Below are 25,612 nucleotides of genomic sequence, written 5' to 3'. Positions count from 1 at the left end.
GTTGCACGTAGAATGCGCATGCCAAATTGAGCCATATTTTGGCCTAATTTCTGCCGGAAATTCATATGGATTGTTCACCAACAGAGTATGTTATGACAAGTGGGACCGTTTTAAGGTTGAAATTTTGTTCAGCAACTACAGTAAGTCCTCGTTATACGGTACATATGCGTTCCTGAAAACCTTACTGCAAATTGAAATTACCGTATACCGAACTCATTATAACATATAATAGGGAATGCGTCCCAGCACATCAAAAGTCACCCCTACAGAAATTAAAGTACATGAAAATAGTCATTAAAAAAAACAAAATTAAGGTACTGCGCAAAAAAAATAAACATTGTTTTTATTTACCTTGTAATTGCCATATATTCTATCACATGATGTCCCTCCTGAGGCCAGTAGGGATTTCAGCCCTTACTCATGTTCCGCTGAGTGGGCAGACGAGGATAAGACGTCGTCTGCACTGTCGGAAGCAGATGTGGAAGGGCCAGCTGTAGCAGGGTCGGCATGTTTCACTGGTTTGAAGAAAGAGGTTATGGAGGAAGGGCCAGCTGTAAAACCGTCAGTAGTGGATGAGGAAGGGCCAGCTTTAGCAGGGTTAGCAGGTGTGACAGGGACAGCATGTTTGACTGGCATGAAGGAGTAGATGGAGGACTGTGGTTTTTCATCATAGATTTCTTGATAAATGTTGATACTTTTCTCTACATTATGAGCCAACTTTGCTACTCCTGGCAATATTTAGGTCACGTTGCTTCAGGGTTTCTATAGCTTTTCGATACCACCGAGACATTCTCTAAGAGTTTTGATGTCCAGCCCACGCACAGGTTCTTCCTCGTCTCCCTCTTTTTCTGCCTCCTGTGATGCCTTGTCTAGCTCTATAAGTTCATCATTTGAAAGAGCTTCAGCATGGCTTTCCAAAAGATCTTGAACATCATGATCATCAACTTCATTGAAGCCAGCCCTATGGCACATATTTACTATGTCATTTCTGATCACACTGATGTCATCTTCAGTGAAGCCTGGGAAGTCATGCGCGCATTCTGGCCATAGTTTATTCCATGCCAAGTTCATGGTAGACATCTTTACATTTTCACTTCATCCTAAGATGACTTGATGTTATCTAAGGCGTGCTTGATGATATACGACTTCCACCATTCTGATAGTGTGCTTGCCAGGCCTGTCTGTGCACTTTATCAGTTGCTGCATGGTTCGCCACTGGTAGTAAGCTTTAAGTATTTGCCATGATTATTATGAATATATTTGTGCTTACAATAGACCCTTTAATATTCCATTTATTCATCTAATTAGTAATGCATGTAATATGTAATGCAGTTGAAAAATAAAGGGGGAGAGGGGAAGAGATAACAGGCTCCAAGGGTGGTCAAATTAGTGAGTAGGTACTGTGAGTGGTGGGGAGGTGTGGCGTGGATGACATCATCACCCGTGCTCCCCCACGCTGGGCCCTCTCAGATGACATGAGCGGATACCGTATCTGTGAATTTTTCTTACCGCTTATTGAATTGAGGGTAGTAATTTCCAAATACTGTAACTGTGAATTTACCTGATAAAGAACTACCGTATAACGAGGACTTACTGTAATTTGTTTGAAAAGGGAGATGTTTGGCAAACGAGGCTCCACTGTGATTATTATTGTTTATTTATTCTTTTTTTCTGTTTCAGGAATGTCTGATAGCACTTGTAGCTTCAGTATTCATGGGATTTGGAATACTGTTCCTGCTGCTGTGGGTTGGAATATATGTATGAGAGATGAGAGGCTCCTCAGATGTGTGTGTGTGGTGTGAGTAAGGTAAGACAACCTATGAACACTTAGTTTATGGAATATTTGATTTCATTATCTCATGCTTTCATATATTTATTGTTTTATTTTTATTTATTTATTTTATATTTAAACTCACTTCTCGATTTATGCATGTCAAAATTCTATGAAATTAGAATATTATGAGCCTATATACAAAAATAATTACAGGTACATTATGCATAGGCACTCATTGGGTTATGCTCACATATAGCTTTTGTAATAGGTATGTAGTTATAAAGTGAAAATTTATTAAATTAAGAGAGCTGTTGTAGATATTTTATTATTATTATTGTTATTTTATTTTAAGAGATATTTGATATGAAAGGTTTTCACTATTGTATTGTTTTACACAAAATTTTGCAGTAGTTATGGAAAGCATATAAAGCACCCCTTTACCAATCTTTATTTCTTGAATCATGAAAATTTTTTGAAAAATTTCTATTCTAAATTTTTTAAGATTTTTTTTCTCCAACAAATTATTTTTTTCAGACAAATGATCTTGAATTAGTGCCTAGTGTGACGTCAGTAACCAAGTGTCACACTAGAAATTTTAATTCTGACCAGATTTTTTATGTATTATCTATAGCTACCTGAGTCTTGGTCAGTCAGTTTTACTGTAAGCTAAGGTTCAAGTTTGTGGAATTGTGTATAATTATACACATATTTTACTTGTTTTCAGATTGAGGCATTCCAACATTTGTATACAGAGTAAAGGACTGAATCTATAAATTCATCATTTATTAACCTTTTTACTTCTAAGAATAAATAAAACACATGGTAAGATCAACTTTATATTGCCCCTTTACTGTTCTACTTAAGGAACATTCAAGGTTGAACGTATTCAGAATAATTTAATTTGAAAATAAATAATACATTCTTTGGTCCATCCAGCAAATGCTTTGTTCAAAATAGGTCCAAGGGATGAATGACAAATCTTTTAGGATACAGGCAGCACCAAACAACTTAAGAACTCACACAACTTAGTAAGTTGGGGTGCTCCTCAGTTTGAGAGAAAAAAAAAAAAATTACAGTAACTCAATCTCCTTCAGTCTTTGACATCTTGACATAAAAGATCTTTTGAGTCATCTGTTTTGGCTAATTTAATATATTTTTTTAAGTTTCAAAGATTGTGTTCTACAATAACTGTGATGCTTGAAAGTCATGATGGCACACTACAAATTTTAGTTTAAGAATAGTGAAACAAACATGAGCTTTGTAACTAATGCCAATGAAAAGACTCAACACAAATGTGTTGATGGACGACTGCAAAAAAAAAAATTTTTATTTCCCTTTAGGATAAAGATTTGCAAACAAGTCTTTTTTGATGGCATGTAAAGTGCAATCAAACTTTTTTTTTTTTTAGGGTGGTTCACCACCATTTTGGTAGTAAGACACATCCTCAAATCTCTCATCCCTCATTGTGCCACTTCTTGACCCAACATACAATCTTTTCATATGCATTAGTTATACAGCTTATTTTTTGTTTCACTTTTATGAAATTATTACTTGTACTTTGTTATCATGGCTTGTATATTTTCCAGGCATCACACTAATTCTGTAGAACACATTATTTTAAAACAAACACTTATTAATAAATATTATTATGTGAGTAGTCACTGGTCAAACAATGAAGCCATTATTATATGAGACTAGCCAAAGTTGCCATACAGTTAGTTTCTCCCTGGCAAATTTTCAGAATGGCAAGTTGCAAATTTGCACAATGTGATGCTCACATAGATGGGAGTTCTGGAGTTGTTTGGCACTGAATGCATATGCTTTTAATTTCTCACAATCATTTTGTCTACAGGTGGTTAACTTTCTAGCTGGCCATAAGAGGTAACTAATCATAATTGCTGGGCAAAACGAGTACAATGCCAAGAAACATTTTAACAATCATATGCTGGATTGTTTAGCTGAAAAGTATCTTTATAATTTCAAAATTGGACATGTACTTAAAATTTAATGCAATCCCCACAGTAAACAATGGACAATTGTTGTCTTGAGAACAGTTACATGTTGATCTGTTCTTATTTCATCTATGTACTAACAACTGATAAAATGCACATCTCTCATCTAAAGAGCATGTGCAGAGAATCCCACAGAGACTAGCAGGCTTGCAAAGTGACCCTTCTTGGTGTCTACTTCAGCCTGCACACAATGACTAGTTCATCAAGTAACCCATCTAGGTGTCCACTTGAGACCATTAACAATAACTTTTCAAGATCAAACAAGTGACCCATCTAAGCGTCCACTTGAGATCACAGTACCTGAAAATGTAAAACCACTACATCTGCTTACAAAAATATCACTATCCTTTCTTGGGATGAGTGAGGTAAGACAACTTGTTCAAAGCATTATTTTAACTATCCATCTAAAAATACTTTCAATCACAACTTCACAAACTTGTTTGTATTTCAATATGGAAAGTTAAAAAAATGCTCTGAGTACTACCAACAACATAACAACAATATCACCACGGATTGCACCATAATGTCTGGCCACCCTTCACAGAGCTGTATTTTTGACAAAAAGTTCTCTCTTCAAAAACTAAAAGATTATAATGTACATGTTATCATGAATATTTTAACATGAATATGCTCAATCAAGTCTGCATTTTTTTTAAAGTTTAACTGTTTTGTTATTGATCTGTTTTTAGCATTAACAATATGTATTATTAATATGAACCTAAACCTGTTGTATAAATCATGACTGTCAACAATGGTCTATAAATAAATTATTCCATTTGCCAGGATACATGTTCCTGTGATTACAGTACTGAGCCTTATATAATGAACAAAATTATATTTAACTGGGTGGAAGGGGCAATGTATTCCAAATGAAACATTAACCCATAACCGATTCTACCCAGTAGTCAAGCATCTACACATTTCTCCTGATCTTAGTGGCTAGTCTAACTTCTACTTGTGTAATTATATTTTTATAGATTCATTATCTATTATTGAAGAAGCAGATATCTCTCTAGTATACAAGGCCCTTACACTTGGTGCCATTTGCAGTCTTGCATATCATAGAGCATCTTATAGAAGAAGTATGCCTGCAGAGATGATTCTCAAGCTTTTAGTATTGTATTAAAAAGTACAAGTATAGAACCTAAGTGGCAATTAGAATCCATAAACTGGATCTAAGCAAGTAATTATGCCTGATTAAAACAAAAATAGCACTAATTAAGTAAAACATTATAAGTTCAGCACATAAAAATATTTAAAAGTAAGATGTACAGCAAGACATGATCTGTAGCAGCACAAACCCAGCTAACAAAGAAAGCTTCGTGCAAGATGAACTTGACATCTTTTCTTAGAATACTCTAATTTATTTCTAGTATCCAAGAATCCAATCCTGTTAATTGTTCCACTCTGACCAGGTGCACATCTTTCATATTTATGTTGTGAGTTTATCTGTCTGCATATTACATTTTGGTCTTAAGGAGGGTAAATTCAAGAATGAAGCCAACATTTTTCAACAAAGGAACATTGAGATCCAATATAACATCCAACAAAATAAAAATCTTTAGGTTATGCTTTATAAAAACTTTGAAGTGACAAATTATATTTCAAGTCTTTTATGTAGCACTGGATCATCCAGGCTGCTAATACTTGAAATCTATTGATAGGTTTTGTCTTTGCATAAACTGTAGAGAACATTACATGAACTTTTTTGCTTTTAGAAATTTCAAATTAATTAAAATTTAGATTACCCTCTATAAAATCAACTTTTTTTTTTTTTTTTTTTTTTTCAAATAATGAATATAACAAAATTATTGTTTATATTTTCAATATCCTGATTTGTAAATCTTATGTATTAGCCGTATATTTAGGAAAATACAATGTCAACTTGAAAACCACCCAACCATTTCCAAATCTTTTTAGTAACAATCCTGTTGCAATTAAAATAATACTCATAAAAGAAAACTTAAAATGCGCCAATCTTAAATAAAGATAACCAAATTAATGGGAATCTTTGGAACATGGCCATCACCATAAAATTTGGATAACGCTAGTAATCAGTTTCTAACCATTAAAAATCATGGTTACAAAACATACATATAATCCAATCCAATGTATGCATACTTTACACATATTGGGATCTTCCAACCTAAACAGAGGTATAGTGATAAGGAAAGGAACCCCACTTTCCTTTTTCAACCCTTCATACCGGAAGATTTGATTCAAAGTTGAACTTTATGATCAAACACATGATCTGTGATGTTTTGGTGAAGGAGTAAAAATTACTACAGAAAATAACAGGCATACAAGTTCAGCTGCCTTCTATAATGATTGCACCATAATTCTGGTCAATTACTTGTGTGTTGATTAGAAAGCTGTAGTTTATAATCTTATTGCTACCATAATAATAAGAATTAAACACTGTGGCATTAATGTACTTTTACAGTTCCAACTGTATGAGAAAGCCTCCAAATTCCATTCTCATAAACTTCTTGCCAAAGATTACATTTTGCACGTAATATAGATGCTTGTAGTAATAACAGCAGTAGTAAAAGCATGACAGTAAGAAACTGCTTCTTAAATTGTGGTGAATGACTGGAAAACGACTTCACATCTGGTGTTAGTGAAGTCAATAAGGAGCTTGAAAAAATCAAATATAGTGGATACAGAAAGACATACTCTAAACAAGCATGGTCAGTTGTAGGCCTTCTACAGACCTCTTGCAGCTTAACTTTTGTGTTCTCATAACCACTTACAGGTATTCCCTGATATACAATTGGAATTAATTACTGAAAATCCATGTCATAAAGTGATCAATCATATGGCACACTTAAGAACAAATACAAGAGTAATGCATTCCATGACATTTATACAAGTACCCCATGAACCCACAAAATTAATGAATATATCATATATAAATACAGAAGTGCCATAATCAGTATGAGAGAGAGAGAGAGAGTCACTGACCATTCTCAAGGTCTATCCAACTGCAGTTGACTGTGTATCATTCACCCAAACAAATAGCACTATACAGTGAACCCCCAGTTTTACATTCCAAAAGCACCTGTGAAATGCTATAATTGCACTAAATTGATACTACCACTAAAATAACTGTTTATGATTTTTGTTAATAAGAAAAATTTATGACAGGTACTCACTGATGGTGGATGATATAAATGAAGTTGATGAAATAGCTGTACAGCTCGATATAACAAACATATATTTAAGGGAGGTGGGAGAAAGAGAGGGATGTGGAAACAGTGTCACTGCCATTCTGAAATTCACTCATTGGCTGGCTGACAGGTACCATTTATCTTTGAACTTGAACATATTACTGACTGTGTACCAGAAAACTCTCCTCCTGTCTTTTAAGACCCAGGATATTCATCAAATAAAGTAAACCTTCAATAATTTTTAACATCCTAAAATACCGTGAATTGTATATCAGGGAATACCTGTATTTTTTTCATTTCAATCTACTGACTTGGTAAACATCAATGTCATTCTTAATGGAAACATCATGTCTATAAGTATCTTAAGAACAACAGTTTCTTAATTTAAAATTGCTTAAGTATGTCTTGAGAAATATTTCTGCTTTAAAAAGGCATAAAGTATCTGCTTTCAATTACATACCAACACATTTTTTAATGATACCTTGGAGAAAAAGTAGACTGCAGTGCTAAATGAAGTAAACTAAATGCCTATCAAACTTCAAAGAACATAATAAGCTGGCAAACTGATGCCTAATTCTTCATTTCCATTTCTGCATGTGAAATTGCTGATTTACAAAATCCATTACCATTTTGAGATTCATTCAGTTTTCAGTTTAAGAAGAAAACTTGTGGCACTTGTGATATACTACAACACTGATATCAAGTCATCTTGTCAGTTTATAAATGCAATAAAACTTTGACATCAAAAGCTGGCATTACCCTTAAAAATATATACATCCAGATTATAAACTGTTGGCTTCATGAAACAAATGTGTACAGCTGGAACACTTGTTCCTGTCAAAATATTAATAAAAAAAAGTAATAAATATTAATGTTCAACTTACTAGTAAAACTTTAAAAACAAAAATATAGACATATAAACCAATAAAAAAGTAAATATAAGCAAATAAATAAATAAAATCATGAATAAAAGTTTCTTTACAATATGACATGACAGACTTGGCTGTCATACATGATGACGTATCATAAGTAAATAAATAAAATAATAATAATGGTTGTTCAAATCCACAAGCCGAAGACTTTAAATATTTCAACAGACTAGCTTACAAAAAAATATTTACGACAATGCACACTTCACCTTTTATCGATATACTGTGCAAGTTTTCTTACACATACATGTTATCATCCCAGATTTTGTTCAGAAATCACATTGTAATTAAAGCTCAACACAAATAACAGCAAAAATCATATGTGCAACATTTTATAATTCTTACAAGCTATATCACAGCCATTATGATGTTTCTTTAGCTTTGCTTATGTACAACAGTATTCATGAATGTGATGCATAGGTACTTTGTAATAAGAATAAATTTCTTAGCTGGAGAAAATAATGAAAGCAACTCCCAGGAAAAATGTATTCCATATCCATAACTAAGAACATCATACCATGACAATGCAGTCTCTCCAACACAAATTATGAATTTGTTTAGTTTGATTAATAAACCAAATGGGGATGAGGTAATGATATGTTGAAAAATTAATAATAATGGTAGACAGAAATCAAGCAATCACACTTCCTTCATTTTACCTTGCCTCCTGGAAGGTAATGCACTGTGTCACATAACTTTATTTCAAGAAATTATGAAACTAAGATCATTTGTTGTTGTTATTGCATTTGAAAGTTTGAAATTCATACCAAGTCTGCAAAAAATAACATTTCAAGTACTATCACATTATCTAATAAATATGGAAATTTCATGTGTATAATGTATCTTTGAAAGTAAATAATCAAAATCAATATTCATATTTTGTCTTCAGTTGTAAAACCCTTGTACTGTATGTACAACTCCACTGTTAATTTGTTACTTAATTCACATACTATTTATGTTCTTAAAAAAACTAATTAGTATGTGGTATTCTATGGCATGAAAATATAACTGCCATTATGTGATATAATTGTCAAATGTTAATCTTATACTTTATATAATTAATCAATTTGCAATTCATATTTCAATTTTACAATCACTGATGCTAAAAGATATATCTCCAATCATTTGTCAAAAAGAACATTTAACTAATTCATCAAATTATTAGTTACAGGCCTTTTTACTTAATCTTTTCTTCCTATGCATTCATAAAAAAATAAATAAATAAAATAAATGTCAATTTAAAAAAAGTGGCTGCAAGCTTGTAAAACTCCTATCATAGTCATCCCCTTGAGGGAATTCTCAGGAACAGGTTTTAGGTATACAATGGATGGATAAAAGCATAAATAAAGTTTTTAAATACATAACAAGTCAGTTATTCTTATATTAGATCTCAGGTAAGGAAACAAATTGTAATTCAGGGTCTAATTCTTAACGTCCTATAAAGCTGCCACTTTGTGACTCACTTACCCCATCAGTGCTTGCACTCCCAGAATTGCATGCTTCATAAGATCTCTCTTTGAACCTCAGATGTCTTCAGCTTAAGGAACACTCTGATATTACAGGAACTATGTATGAAGAGAAATCTAGTGTTTGGTCACATTTTGAACCAGGTGTGAAGAATAAACTGCCACAATGTCATAAGACAACTGTAGTTATTTGCCTCTCAGATGTCTGATTTCTACACCTTATCCACAATTTTTTGGCTGAGCAGCATATTCCTCAGAATGATTAGTCTTTTTGCTTTCCAGACTTGGTTCTTTATGGTTTCCGGCTGCTCTCAAAGTTGCCACTCAGATTGATCACCATTTTAGACTTGAGGATGCATCATAATTAAAAGTATAACACTGTACCAGGTAGTCATTCTAGAACATGACTTCTAGAAATGTTTCAAGCAACAGAAGGACCACTAGAGCAAAGTGTGAGGTAACACAGACACACTTTGTAGGACATTAGAGTTACAATCCCAAAAATAATGCACTTTTTGTACCTTGGTCTGAGACCTTTTTGAATACATTTAAATGTATTTGTTAAAAATGGTGCTTCATATGTGTGAAAACTTGCCTATATTTCCAGTTGAGGGTGGACTTATATTTGGACTAACTTGGTATCATTCAAAATCCCTTGAATAAAATACAAATTCCAAATCCAGGCAAAATTATTGGCAAATTTGGCAACTTATCTATGTTGATCTATCTAATGCCTCATTCCCTCTGGGAGCAAGGCATCACAGATAAAATTTATCTAAATTTTAGCTAAGTAAAACAATATCATGCAGGTGACTCCAAGTTCATCCTTTGTACACCAATGACACTTTTTTAGATAAAGCAGAAACAAAATCATATAAACAATTTCATCACTCATAAGGTAGTGAGGCAGTTGAACTCTTTTGTGGTCATGAGTGCAATGGAAAGGAAGGATCACATCACACAAAGCCTTCCATTGGTGTTCAGTATGTTTAGATGTCCCTCTATTACATATCTACCCCAATGCCTGTGATTGGCTGTCATGAGACTACCAGAAATAATTTCTCTGGACCACAACATTGTCCCAGATACCATTTTCATTACTAGCTCAGATATCTTCGCCATCATCAAGTAATCCTCTCTTATCCTCGTAACTCTTGGAATTTTTTCTTACATCCTTGTATGACTTGCCTTGTTTTTTAACAGTGGTGTAGCAGGGCTGTGAAGAGGAAAATTAATATCAATATAGTCTTAATGTTAATGTGATTAAAAATTACATGTTATTAATTCTAGAATCACTTAAAATGAAAATACATAGAAGTATAGTACAATCATATACAAAACAGTTTGTAAGAATTAAATCAAATTTGTATGTCATAAGATAAACAAATAAAGAGCTTTTAAATGCAAGCCAAAGCAAATGCATGAGTGCAGTTCCCAAAGAGAAGAAAGTCTCACTGTTAAGTTTTTAATATTTCTAAAGTTGGCATAACTGATTAAGCAACAGCGCAGATTTTTTAAGACAGTTAAATGTCATGTAATAGCAGTCTAAAAAAAAAGCCATGCATTATTGGAAAATACCATGCTGAATTGTAGGAAGTGTGATACATGAAAATTAATGATCATTTTGGGCAATGTCCATATGGTTTGGTTAAGTTCAATATCAAAGTCTATATTTCAGCAACAAATTGCCACATATAATTGTGTTAACTTCAAACTGATTTTGTAAGAAAACCACATCTGTATAAAATTTAAAACTTACAGTTTCACAAAGAGTCATTTGACAGCAATCCTCAATATTGATGTTCACACCATCATTAGCCAAATCAGAACAGGTGGAGGACCCAGAAGGTCTTGATTTATTTCTAGTAACAAATGACTTCTTTGGGCCAAAACGCTTCACCTTGCGAGGAACTTGAACAACCACAGCTGCAATACAATGTCATGAGACCAGTCTCATTCTCAAATCACATGGTGAGTGAATACAGACCAAACCATATTTATATTACCAAAACAGGTAAAATTACTCCAAATTAATAACTAAAGGTTTACAAAACAAGCAAATAAATCATTCAATGATCAATTATGTAAATTAGTAATAATGTCAGCATTCAATAAATTTGACAAAGTAACTTTTATTTTAAATAGGTCTACAGAGTATTTGTCTCCACAATCATGACATGAGCATACAAACACGTACACACTTTCTTAAGATATGTGACTAAAAATATTTCTTTTCCTGTTAAATTATTTCAGAAAAACATTTAAAAAATATACATCACCACACTTGATTACTTAGTTATTTTCATCTTTAAGACAATTACTGCAAACTAGTATTTACGTTTTTTCCCTTGTACTACAATCATACCCTGAAGCAATTTATCAATTTATATCATAACTTGTACCAGAATTTTTCTTTGCTTGGTTGTCCACTCCAAAACTCATACTAATAGCTATTAAAGATGCCCTGCATTCATAAATAGTAGACTGACTTGTATTCCTATTCAAACTTGTCTTCTACTCATATTGGCACAATCTTTGAGCAGGAAACATTAAATATCTGTAGTTCAACTACAGAGAACTTCATGGCAAACCAATCCACCTTTCTTGCTTAGAGAGAGAGAGAGAGAGAGAGAGAGAGAGAGAGAGAGAGAGAGAGAGAGAGAGAGAGAGAGAGAGAGAGAGAGAGAGAGAGAGAGAGAGAGAGAGAGAGAGAGAGAGAGAGAGAGAGAGGGGGGGGGGAACAAGAAATAGCCAAGTTATTATCATGCATACAAGTTTTAATATCAAATAATTTTACCCAAATATGATGAGGCATGCAGGAATGTGCAGTATAATACCCTGGCTGACAAGCAATAATCAAATTCAGTTATGAGGAGGCATGCAAGATTCTCTATAAAGACAGCTCTGATGAAAAACAAAAACTGATGATAAGGCATGAAAGCTGGGAGGAAAATATTAAGTGTATCCTTTATGATCAATATAATGCTGACTGAAAAATGTATAGTTTTCTTGTACAGTGTAAAGGTAAGAGTGGTAAGTACAACTAAGCTGATTTTAGGGAACATGTCTTTTAGAATCTTTTGTTGGAGGTTAATGTGTGATGGAAGCATCCTTCAAGAGGTTTGGAGAATGCTGTGGTTGAGCAAAGTGGCTTTAGAAAAGGATGATGCCTGTGGCAGATGTTTGCTATAAAACCAGTATGGAAAGTATTTGATATGAAGGGATACAATATGGACATTTAAAGATTTAAGAAAAATCAAGACAATAGAGAAACTGTTGTGGACTGATTTGAGAGACCTAGTGTAAGCTAAACAAAAAAAATCTTAAATGTAATGAAATTCTTCATGTCAACAGCAGAACATAACTGAGACTAGGAAAATGTATGGAGCAGTACACAAAGATTGAGGAAGGAAAAAGCCACTGAAAGCAAGCAAAACAGGAACTGTTATGATGGTCTAAGCTCTATGGTGTGAGTGGTGTAAGGTTGGGAGAAACTGTGCAGAACATATTACATGTCTGTGCAGGAAGGAGAAATTAAGCATGGGAAGAATAAATGGAAAAAATGGAGAGGAATAACCATGAATGCACGTGTGGTAAACAATCTTGAAGGCCTCAACAAGATTCTCCCACAAATGGTCCAATGAGCTTGGTATGTTAGGTGCAGGATGAGCCTTTTATAATGCAAGAAGGGGAAAACAAGCTCTGCTATAGGATCCAAATGTTTATCAATCTGATTACTATGACTCCTAATGGTGTGGTTGATGAAGACTGCTCCTTTCCCCTGAACTATGGAACCTCAGTGGGAATATTTGTGAGTGGAGGGCAAGTGTATGGCTTATCACTTCCAACCTTTCATATAGAATACTGATCTAATATTTAGATAAATAAATAAATTTATAAGAGAAGTATGATGATGACAAATTCACCACAATCTGCGTCCAATGAAAACTAACTGCCTTCAGATGACAACCTCCCTTTATGAGATTCCTCTATTCCTCTTCCTCCAAAACTGCACATGTTTCTTAACAGCCTTTCATTGAGACCAAGGCTATCTTGTGGTAGTCCAATAGAATATATACACGAATAAAATTTTGGTGTTCTATATTGATAAAAGAGGGATTGGGATGTGTAGAATGTTTCCTTATTGAATATTAGATGCAAAATCTCCATAAGATGCATTTTATTATTGAAAGGTACCTGTGTGAAGTGATTTGAATCAGAAAAGTAATATGAAGTGTTCCAAGATATTGAAGGAATTTGCATTATGATGCCAACTGACTGAAAAATTATATGTAGAGTTTCCTTTCTTTGCAATGATGTTTTCCATGCCCTCACTCGCCTAAATACTTGGAAGGCTCCAGAATCTTATGATGTACCTCCTGTTCTTCTTAGAAACTGTACCTCAGTGCTTTCATCTTGCCTATAGTCCTTCTACGCTATGGAGTCACTTTGGATGTGGATGCTGCGGTAAATCCCCGGCTCGCCACTATGCCAAATCAGCCCCAGCACATATCACTTTGTGTCATTCGTCACCTATTTACTAATTATTCTTATGTTTTATTTCCCATTAAATACTTTTTTAGATTCAATAAGGGTTTGTAGTGTTATGAATGCACTGTAGTATTGTAATATAGATAATAACAATTAGTATACAGTACATACATAAATAGCACGACACGTGGCAACGCTATTTTGCGGGGTTCTCAGGTAGGTCTGGGAAGGCAGGCAGGTCAGGGGTCGGGGATTAAGGTGGGTCAGGGTCATTCATTCATCACCTGGCCACCCACCCAGCAAGATGGAAGGAAGCGTCACGAATCGTGGTGGACCAATACACAGCCGAGAGAAAGAACTTGTATACAACATATATAACTACTTAGAAGAGAGAGAGAGAGAGAGAGAGAGAGAGAGAGAGAGAGAGAGAGAGAGAGAGAGAGAGAGAGAGAGAGAGAGAGAGAGAGAGAGAGAGAGAGAGAGAGAGAGAGAGAGAGGGGTGGATGGTGGGGTGGTGTAGGCTTAAAAGGGTCAGGCTATGTAATATAAAGTGAATTGTTAATCTATTAAGTTCATGTTAAGTTCATGTATCTCGCTGAGCTCGAGCTTTGCTTCACAGCCCTCTTTAGCAGGTGATAAGTTTGCCTGCCTTGCACTCACTGGTCAGTCGGCCTCCTGCTCTCTCTCCTCGAGCACTGTCAAGATTTAGTTGAATAAAGCCTAAGCTTGAAGGCTCTTCCTTGTCTTCTTACGGACATATAGAACAGGCTATCTTATCCTTTTTAATTGCCCTAGTACTGGGAGAGATTTGGCAACGCTGTAGCTGGGAAGTCCCCTTTTCCGGCCCCACCCAAAGTGACTCCATAGCGTGGTTTGAGTATAGTCCAACCCCTTCAACTTTGTCTACCAACTTCTAGCTTTCCTTTTTGCTGAAAGTTTGCCTACATTCAACCTTTTCCTTAAAAAGGATGACCAATTTAATCTCTCAAACTACAACCTTACTAGTTTAATTTCCTGCTTATCTAGTTTTTTTTTTTTTTCCCAACAGCAAGATTCTTAAACATCTATCACTTCACAACCTTTTATCTGACTGCCAGCGTGGCTTCTGTCAAAGCCACTCTACTGATTATTTGGTTTCCTTACTAAGTCTTGGCTATCCTCTAAAATTTTAGTTTTTTTTTTACTTTTGCTGTTGCCTTAGACTTATCTAAAGCTTTTGATAGAGTCTGCCACATAGTTTTTGATCCCCAAACTTCTCGTCTATGGCTTCTATCCTTCTCTGCAACTTCATTTTATGTTTCTTTTCTGGCCTTTTTTTTTCCCACTGCTAATTTGGGAGGACCTTAAGAAATATTATACTTATTTCTATTCGAATGACTACTTATTTTGTGTTAGAGACCCATCTCTGTGTTCAGAGCATATAACAAAGGTGATAGTGTCTGACATGGAGGCATACATACCTCAGCCTTTGTTTTCCTAAACTTTCCAAATCCTGGTTTAAATAAGCCTTTCTTTCATGCAATACTTGAATATCATTCACTTTAAATTTCTGATTGGAATCATGCTAAATCTGTTCTCCAACTTGCCAAAAAACCCTTCACCAATAGAAAGTGTCACAATCTTTGAAGATTTAACTCCCTATGAGACTTACAGCAATTATCTAAAAACATCTCCTATAACCTTACTTCTTCATCTTTTCTGCCTTCATTTCAATTCATGGAACCACTACTACATCATTTACTTATGAAGCAGAACTCTTATCTTCAACATCTGCTAAAAACTCTACTTTGGATGATTCAAGACTAGCTTCTCCCTCTCCACTACTTCACACTACCCATTAAGATTCTTTGCAGTGACCTTTTTCATCACAACTGGCCTTAACTCTCAGAAGCTTACTGACCTGATGAGGTTCCTCCTATTGTTCTCCAAACCTGTGCCTCCATACTTGTTACTTGCCTAGCCAAATTCTTCCAACATTATCAACATCTACCTTTCATTGCAGCAGAAAGTTTGCTTACATTAAGCCCCTTTCTAAAAATGGTAAATACTCTATTCCCTGAAATCCTCAAATTACCATCATATTGCTTTAATTTACAGCCTATATATATATATATATATATATATATATATATATATATATATATATATATATATATATATATATATATATATATATATATATATATTTTTTTTTTTTTTTTTTTTTTTTTTTTTTAGAGAAAGATTCTTAAACATCTACCCCTTCAAAACCTCTTACCTCATCATCAGTATGGATCTCATCATGGGTGCTCTACTGGTGACCTGACTTTCTTTACCAAGTCTTGGGTCATTCTCTTAAGGATTTTGGTGAAATAACCAGTTGCCTTAGATACAATAGCTTTTGATAAGAGTCTGGCACAAACCTCTGATTTCCAAATGACCTTCTTACAGCTTCTATTCTTCTCTCAGTAACTTTATCTCAAGTTTCCTTTCTGACCATTTTATTGGTGCTTTGGTAGACTCACTGTTCTTCAAAGTCTTTTAGCAGTGATGTCTCTCAGGTTTCTGTCCTGTCACCCACTCTCTTCCTATTATTCATCAGTTATCTTAACTAAACTCCCTATCCTATCCACTCCTATGCTGCTGATAACACCTTACACTTTTTCACATCTTTTCATAAATATTCAACCATTTAAGAATCAAACAGCTCATACCGGAAGGCCACAGAATACCTATCTTCTCAGCTTTCTAAATAAGAATTTCTTACTGGGGCACAACAAACTTAGTATTTTGTTCAATGCCTCAATTCTTCCATCTATTAACTCAACACAACCTTCTAGGTAACTATTCCCTCTTCTTCAATGACACTCAACTATACCCTTTTACACTTAATAGCCTCACCCTATCCTTTATTTATGATCTAAACTAGAAAATTGCAATCTAACTAAAACATTGTCTATGCAGTTAGGTATTCTGAGTAATCTCCATCAGTTTTTCTCACCATCCCCTGTCCCCTTACTATTAACTCTTGTCCATTCATGTATAGAGTATGTTTCATATGTATGGTTGGTGGTGTTCCACCTATATCACTCTTTTAAACAAAGTGGAATCAATAGCATTTTCTCTAATCAACTTCTTTTCTAACTGACCGTCTTCAACCTCTCTTTTTATCACTGCAATGTTGAATTTGTTGCTATCTTTTACTGCTATTTTCAAGCTAACTTCTTATGCAGTTTTGCTGCACAAGAATTTCTACTTTTCTCATCATTATTTTGTACACTTCTCTAATTCAAGAGTTAGGTAACCAGTATTTACCAGTATTTTCTATCATTCCCTTTTGTAGTAAAATCTGTAACTCCCTTGTTAATTCTGCATTTCCTCCTTGTTTTGGCGAACTCTTTCAAGAGTGAGTTTTCAGGAGACTTTTTTTTTTATCATTATTATTATTATTTTTTTTTTTTTTTTTTTCCCTCGTAATTTTGTTGCCCTGGACCATTGTCCCCCCTACTTACTAAGAAAATAAATAAATAAATTATATTTTTTAATGCTTTTATGGAAGAAAATTCCCATCATGATGATAAAGCTGTTATTACTGACAGCTAATGAAAGGTGCAAATGGACTTCTTGTGTTAGGGAGAATTGTCTTGTAACACAATGTGGCCAGATTGGAAAAACACAGCCATTTCCTGCATATCATAAAAAGCTACTTGAAAGGACAGAGCAAGGACTGTAATTTATTATTATTAGAATGAAACCAAGATTTGATGCCTCCTATAGGGCACTTAAGAGAGATTTCAAAAGATAGAAGCCTTTGAAAAACATGAGTATATTCTGTGAATGTAGTAGCAAAGATTGTACATGGGGTAAATTTTGAAAAAAGGCAAAAAAGTATTACCTTACAAATATTTGCAGAACCAATAAAGCTTTTCAGGAATAAGATGAAAAACTCCCAAGCCAAATAATAAACAGCCATTGACATTACTTACTTTGTGGCGTCTCTATGGCAGCTACAGAGATTCCTTTACAGGATGTGGCTCTCCTGCGATAGAGTAAAACTGCCAAAATGATTGTGGAGCACAGGAACATAACAGTTGTTGCAGCCAGAACCACAATCATTGCCAAGTAGTTATACCGAGGAACACTGAAAGAATTGCAATCAGTTAAGCAATTTTGTCAACGTAACAAGTATGTACAAAAACTCAGATTTCATGATCTCTAGATACCAATAACTGCCACATTATTTACTACAGAATGTAAACAACAGCCTTGAAAATCAATTACTAAAGGCAGTAAAAGAACGTATGATGATAAGGTCAAAAAGTGCAACATCAACAAATAAGTTGCAGCTCACAGTTCCAAACAATATTTATTCATAATAATGAATAAGTGCTGGGAGCCACTTACAGTGGTAGCTTGTGATAACGGACTTCGCAGTAACAGATTTTGCTCAATAATGGACTGGTCAAATACTAACATTTTTGGGGGGGAGGGAGGGATGTCAGAAATGGCTTTTTTTTTTCACAAATCAATATACACAAGACATGATAAACAAGCCAAAAAAAGCCCCGTGTTTATCTATTTCTGCATGCTAGATATCATTGCAACTCACTTTGTTGATCTACGATATACAAAACTTGTAATAACATGGAGAGCGGCAACTGCTTGCCTGTCACTGGAGTGAAATTCATAGTAAATTGTGCTCCTGGGCTGTTGGGCAAGCAAGGATAATGACACTGCCTCACTGAGAGAGAGAGAGAGAGAGAGAGAGAGAGAGAGAGAGAGAGAGAGAGAGAGAGAGAGAGAGAGAGAGAGAGAGAGAGAGAGAGAGAGAGAGAGAGAGAGAGAGAGAGTGCTGGAGTTGATGAAAAGTGCAGATGACCAACAAACTCCCCAGTCACTTGACTAATGTCTTCATTTATTGGTCTATGGAGGTCTACAATTTCATTCCTTTCTTCTTTTAATATAGGGTAATTTAGTATGAAATGGGCTGTTTTTTTCTCTAGATGACATAAAAAGTAACAACACTCACTTTTCCAGTCCGAAACTCTCTCCCGCTCTCTCTCTCAAGTACTTCTTCTAAGAAGCACTTGTTAACATTGCAGATTACTGCCTTAGATTAGCTAAGGGTGGCCATATGGCAAGTTTACAGCAGAACAATAGTCTATAGGGAGACTGCATATGTAAGGTGTGAGGTATCAGTAAGCAGCAGTATGCTTAGATAGCCACATTTAGGATGGGGGAAGACTTTTCTAGAGAACATATCTTGATTTTTACCTCAAGAGTAATGTGGAACAAAAGTTAAAATAATTTTGGAAACACACTAATTTATCTATTGTAAAGAAACAGAGGAAGAGAAAGACGGAGAGAGAGGGTAAGGTTGTGGAGAGGGGTTAAAGAAAGAAGACAAACTCACGATCTATGGATAGGTGGTAATAGTGAGAAGGACTCTGATCCTGCCAATCGCTTGTCTTCCTCCCCTCCTTTGTCATCACTGTATTAAATACTTGTTAAGGATGCCACTGGACTACATCGATATCAGCCATTACAATACATGGGAAGCTATATCTTTCATTCATCTATTCTTTTGAATCTATCCTGAATAGGAAGATTCTCAAACATCTGTCACTTCACAATCTTCTGTCTGATCGCCAGTATGGCTTCCGTCAAGGTCGCTCTACTGGTGATCTTCTGGCTTTCCTTACTGAGTCTTGGTCATCCTCTTTTAGAGATTTTGGTGAAACTTTTGCTGTAGCGTTAGACATATCAAAAGCTTTTGATAAAGTCTGGCATAAAGCTTTGATTTCAAAACTGCCCTCTTACGGCTTCTATCCTTCTCTCTGCAACTTTATCTCATGTTTTCTTTCCGACCGCTCTATTGCTGCTGTGGTAGACGGCTACTGTTCTTCTCCTAAACCTATTAATAGTGGTGTTCCTCAGGGTTCTGTCCTGTCACCCACTCTCTTTCTATTATTCATTAATGACCTTCTTAACCAAACTTCTTGCCCTATCCACTCCTACGCTGATGATACCACCCTACATCTTTCCACGTTCTTTCAGAGACGTCCAACCCTTCAGGAAATTAACAGATCACGCGGGGACGCCACAGAACGCCTGACTTCCGATCTTTCTAAAATTTCTGATTGGGGCAGAGAAAATCTAGTAGTTTTCAATGCCTCAAAAACTCAATTCTTTCATCTATCAACTCGACACAACCTTCCAGACAACTATCCCCTCTTCTTCAATGACACTCAACTGTCTTCCTCTTTCACAATGAATATCCTCGGTCTGTCCTTTGCTCATAATCTAAACTGGAAACTTGACATTTCATCTCTTGCTAAAACAGCTTCTATGAAGTTAGGTGTTCTGAGGCGTCTCCGCCAGTTTTTCTCGCTCCTCCAACTGCTTATCCGTCCCTGTATGGAGTACTCTTCACATGTCTCGGGGGGTTCCAGTCACACAGCTTTGCTTGATAGGGTGGAATCGAAAACTCTTCGTCTCATCAACTCCCCTCCTCTGACTAACTGTCTTCACTCTCTTTCTCACCGCCGAAATGTTGCATCCCTTTCTATATTTTATCGCTATTTTCATGGTAACTGTTCTACTGATCTTGCTAACTGCATGCCTCCCCCTCCTCCTGCGGCCACGCTGCACAAGGCTTTCTTCTTCCTCTCATCCCTATTCTGTCCAACTCTCTAATGCAAGAGTTAACCAGTATGCTCAATCATTCATCCCTTTCACTGGTAAACTCTGGAACTCCCTCCCTGCATCTGTATTTCCAAATTCCTACAACTTATCTTCTTTTAAGAGGGAGGTATCGAGGCATTTGCTCCCCCTAATTCTGGCTGACGGTTTTGGCACTTTTTCTACTCTTTGGAAAGCCAGCGCTCAAGTAGGCTTTTTTCTAACTTTCTTTTTTTGCCCTTGGCTGGCCCTCTTCCCTACGTAAAAAAAAAAAAAAAAAAAAAAAAAAAAAATTATTACAATACATTTCTTAAATAATAATTATCTCTTATTTCAGCATTGAGCATAAAATAAGGTGGTTTGAATGTTCATTTTTTTTTCATTATTAAGAGAGAATAAATTACCGAGAGAAAGGAGAGGAGGTTAAGGGTCTCGCAGACAAACTGCCTTCAGTAACAGACAACCCCTTACCCAATAAGAGTCCGTTATCATGAGGTGCCACTGTATGCGGGTAATAGCGTGAATGTGGTTCCTACATAAGGAAAGATCAAGACTGATACTAACCATTCCTCAACTGCGACACCATAAGTTGACAGCGAGGCAAGCGAGTCAGTCTGTGTTTCATCATTGTAGGTATTGGTTGCTGTGTCTGCAGACTCTTGGTTGATTTTCTGTTGAGGTTCAATTGAAGGTGAATCTGTCTGGAAACCATTCAACATTGTTCTGTCCTTGAAGGTTTTCACATCAACATTATTCTTGTCATTTTTTGTGTCTGAATGTTCTGTGGTAGTATGCTCAGGTATCATAGGTTTGATTTCTTCAACTTTTATATGAACATCTTTTGATTCCATATCATCTGCAGATTCAGGAACAATTTCTTCATCTGTTTTTTGGTCATCTCTTTCCTTCTTCAACTCTACCGATTCCACATTATCTGAGGAACCATTCTGTGTTTCCTTGATCTCTGCTACACCTTCGAATCTTTCATCATTATTTACTGACTTATCTTCATGATGACTTTCATCTTTTTTATCCTGGCATGGCATTTGAACCATTTTTCCAACATTTAACTTTGCTATACCATAAGCACCAAGAATGCTCATTCTCTTGTCAGGAGGGGTGTCAAGGATTCTTGTGACATTATTTGGGTCACTCTTTGATGCTCTCATAATTCCCTCTCTGCTCCAATCTGCCCAATATACATAGTTTTCATCAACAGTTAATGAAAATGGATGGCACTTTTCCAACTGAACAAGGTCTTGATGACGATCATCATCAACTGAATAGCTGACAATACGGCAGGAGCTGTCCAAGTCATTTCCATGAGTAACAGCCCACACCAAAGTCCTTGTGGTGTCATCAAAGGTAAGTCCCTGTTCAAAGAAAAGAAAACAAATAAATAACATACACTACTTAGAACTTCCATTTGCCTAAAAAAATTGTGAAGGTATATCATAAAAGAAAAACTTTAAAACTAAATATAATCTATAAACTGCAGATAAATCTATAAAGCCATACTTTCATAAAATATGGAATTATTTTTTTTTCATACCTCATCTGTTTAACAGCAGTGAAAAAAATATTTTTGATCTCTTGTAGTGTACATGCATGCACACATGTATGTATTTACACACACACTTGTCAGACACCATGCCATCAAGATGTCTCTGAGCAACTCACAGGGAAAAGCTATAACAGGAGTTGGAGCCTGACCTAGATGTATGTTCAGGGGGGGAGGGGGCCATAGGTTCTCCTGTCTTCATATTAAATAAGTTTTGGATCATATAAACGAGGGAAGAAAAAATGAGAGAGAGAGAGAGAGAGAGAGAGAGAGAGAGAGAGAGAGAGAGAGAGAGAGAGAGAGAGAGAGAGAGAGAGAGAGAGAGAGAGAGAGAGAGAGAGAGAGAGAGAGAGAGAGAGAGAGAGATATGGAACCGAGTAGTGCTGCCAGACGTATGACAGAATCAAAACATACACCTTCATGTGGAAACCAGTGGTACATTGAAACACCTGTTGGACTAAGGAAACTGACTGAGGATATTATGGACAAGGATTTTTCAGGATTTAGGGAAGTAAAAGGTAGTATGAGGAGGTTGGTCAATGTAGAAAGGGAGTTAAGGTACACATGAAGGAAGTGATGTCAAGTCTAATGGACAAACAGGACAGACTGACAATGGAAAACACAGAGCTGAAATTGAGATTAGTCGAATGTGAGGTCAGTGCAATCAATCAGGGATTAAAGGAGGAAATGCAAGAAATAAAGAAACAAAATGATGTACTTAAAGCCACACGTCAAGACTACGAAAACTTCTAAAGGAGCTTACAAGCAAAAGGTACAGGATGGGATTGTGGACAGGGTGGAAGGTGAATTGGGTGAAAACAAGCTGAAAGAACTACAAAATGCATGGAACCAATAACAGGAAAAGGAAAAAGTTCAATTTTCAGAGGTAGTAAAAAGACAAATCCAGGAAAACACAAAAGTCGCTTTAATACAAGTAATTAAAGAGAAAGAGGATCTTGTGCAAGATACAGTGGTTAAGAGGAAAGTTTCATGATTTTTGGGATGAAGGAAAAAAAAAATCCAAACAAGTTCACAAGAACTTGGAGAGAGAATTGGCCAAAACTGTAATCAAACAAGTTCAAGAAGGCACGCGAGAACTAGACCAGGAGGTGGAGGAAGTGGTCAGGTAAGGAAGATACAGTGAAGGGGGTAGGAGACCAATGAATGTGAGGATGAGATCCCAAGTAGCAGTGGAGGAGAAATTATGGCTAGGAAAAGGGAAGCTGGCCAATGATACTGAACACAAAGATATATGGATAAAAAGAGGAGAGGGAAAAGGAAAAAGTACAAAGAAATGAAGCTAAGGAAAAAAACGAGAAAAGGATGGAGAGCGAGAAAAAGAATTTTTGACTGGAGGGTTCTAGATATGAGACTAAAGAAGTGGTACATACAGAAGAAAGAGGAGGTCGTGGAGGAGGCAAGAAATTAAGAGTGACTTATACTAATATACATGGGTTGTTATCTAGCATATTGAAGGTTAGAGAATATTTGCAAGAGAAAAAGCCAGATGTAATGTGCATCACTGAAACAAAACTAAGAGAAGAGATCCATGTTAACTTTAAAGAGGAGGGATATACTAGCTGGAGGAGAGAGAGGAAGGCTAAAGGGCGAGGAGTGCTAATAATAGTTCATGATAATATATGTGTGGAGAATGTGCAATATGGTGAGGACAAAGTGGAAGTAAGTGGAGTAACAATCAAAACAGAGGAATTGAAGAAGAGAAAAATCACAGTTACATATGAGGCGTCTCATGCGCTGAAGGAGCGTAACCGCCACTAACATAGTTTAAGAGAAAAACGCCCGTAAAGTTAGACAATGATAACGCAGTCGAAAATGGATGAAAACATAATGTATTATACACCAATGGAAAGCTTTTAAAACCAGCTTTCACATGAAATGGGTATTGGGATGAAAATATGCCATTTTCACAATAAAAAAATCACTTGAAACATCAACCATCAATAGAAATGGTGTCAAACCAGGGAGGAATTAACTATTAGAAACTTCTATTATGTACTTTTTAATGAGAAAATGGTGGATAATGCTAGAAATTACATGTTAGGTTATGAAAAATTACCAAATCTTGAAAAATCTAATTATTAATAATTTTTTTAATGTCTCCGGTTTGACACTATTAATAATAAACGAAATCAATTCCCACACTCACATAAAATTAAGTTTTTGTTCCGCTCAAGAAGTTGATAACAGGGAAGGGGTTGTCAGAAGGTTAGTAATCTAGCAGGTCATCGTCAGGGTCATCATGACTGTTCATGGCTCAAAAGGCATCAAATATCACTTCAATATTATCAGCACCAACCTTGGCAAAACACTTATTTTTGCACTTACAATCTGGGCCAATCTTTCGTGCCGCCACAACCTTCCCTCCCTGATTCACATACTCCTCACCTCGGTTTCTCTTCGCCTTCCTCACGTTTTTTTTCCACATCTAAGCTTACTTGCCTTAAGCACTGACACCTCCCCTCCACTCTGATCACCAGCGTCACTCATTTTGGCAGGTAAATCCACAAGAAAAATGACTAAAAACAGGGAGAGTTCCCAGGGAGATGCAACACGTGTTGTAAGAATGGCGCCACCTGACTGAAGAAGTGGGATGGTAATGTGGCTATGATTGGCTGAGCGGTAGATTTCCCGCAACCCGCGCTCCCATTGGCTAGCTCGCGGTGGCTCATAAGCTACTCCAACTCTGAAATTTCAGACCTCCTCCACACATTTACTGCGTGTTGGTACCTGACTCTAAACCCTCTGCCTTGGGGTCATAGAGGTGGCTATCGGGTGTTTCTTTGTTGTCACGTGGAGTACAAGACTGCCATCTACCGGGAACCGGTACTAACTAAAAAATGGTCAGGGTGGCGGTTACGCTACTTCAGCACGAGACTCCTCATATGTGCCACCTGAGACAAATACAAGGGGAACTGAAGAACAAAGATATGCACAGAGAGGTGATTAAGTGCCTAGATAACATGATAAGAAGAGATGGAAGAATACTTTTCGTTGGAGACTTTAACTGTAAAAAAGTATACTGGAGAGATGGAAGTAATGAATGGATAATGCTGGACAGTGGACCGAGGAAATGCTGCAGTTGACTATGGTTAATACAATAGATCAATGGGTGGAGTAGTCAACAAGGTACAGGGAGGAAGAACCACCATCGTTGCTTGACCTAGTATTGAGAAAGAAACCAGAGCCCCCCTCCAATCATACAATACCTTAGTCTAATGGGAAGAAGTGATCATGTGACATTAGAGATGCAAATACAGGAGGAGGATGGGATAAGTTATAGAGATGACTACAAAGGAGAGAGATTAAATTATGCAAGAGCGGATTTTGAAAAATTAAGGATCTTTTTTGCTGATATTGAGTGGAGAAACATTATGTACAGAAAGACAATGCAAGGGAAATATGAAATATTCTTACAGAAATATAATGAAGTAAAGAAAATTTATACCTGTTTATAGTGAAGAAAAAAATACATGCTTGGTACAATGCTAGATGCATACAAGCTAAAAAGGCAAAAGATAAAGCTTGGAA

General features: G+C 35.9%; 2 protein-coding genes across 9 annotated transcripts in view; one reads left to right on the top strand and one right to left on the bottom strand.

The window, feature by feature from the left end:
• LOC123517560 (transmembrane protein 258-like) overlaps positions 1–2,548 on the top strand; it is a 17,225-nt gene extending 14,677 nt beyond the window's left edge. Inside the window, exons 3-4 of the mRNA XM_045277783.1 lie at positions 1,681–1,807; positions 2,499–2,548. Of these exons, the coding sequence (XP_045133718.1) occupies positions 1,681–1,764 (84 nt within the window). The 3' untranslated portion in view covers positions 1,765–1,807; positions 2,499–2,548. The remainder of the gene's footprint in view (positions 1–1,680; positions 1,808–2,498) is intronic.
• Positions 2,549–2,597: 49 nt separating this feature from the next.
• Positions 2,598–25,612, bottom strand: part of LOC123517558 (protein cueball-like) — a 44,209-nt gene continuing 21,194 nt past the window's right edge. For 5 of the 8 annotated variants that reach the window (XM_045277775.1, XM_045277781.1, XM_045277776.1 and 2 more), the window contains exons 5-8: positions 21,067–21,875; positions 17,808–17,962; positions 11,111–11,277; positions 2,598–10,567 (exon numbers count right to left, since the gene is read on the bottom strand). In XM_045277775.1, coding sequence (XP_045133710.1) covers positions 10,457–10,567; positions 11,111–11,277; positions 17,808–17,962; positions 21,067–21,875 — 1,242 coding nt within the window. In that variant the 3' untranslated portion in view covers positions 2,598–10,456. Of the gene's footprint in view, positions 10,568–11,110; positions 11,278–11,463; positions 11,955–17,807; positions 17,963–21,066; positions 21,876–25,612 lie in introns of those variants that run through there. The other 3 variants (XM_045277778.1, XM_045277779.1, XM_045277777.1) reach the window with 2 other exon arrangements.

The sequence above is a fragment of the Portunus trituberculatus genome, chromosome 42, assembly GCF_017591435.1.
Source record: "Portunus trituberculatus isolate SZX2019 chromosome 42, ASM1759143v1, whole genome shotgun sequence".
Taxonomy (NCBI): Eukaryota; Metazoa; Arthropoda; class Malacostraca; order Decapoda; family Portunidae; genus Portunus; species Portunus trituberculatus.
The sequence above is the reverse complement of the archived record's forward strand: the minus strand, read 5'-3'. Positions and strand labels throughout refer to the sequence as shown.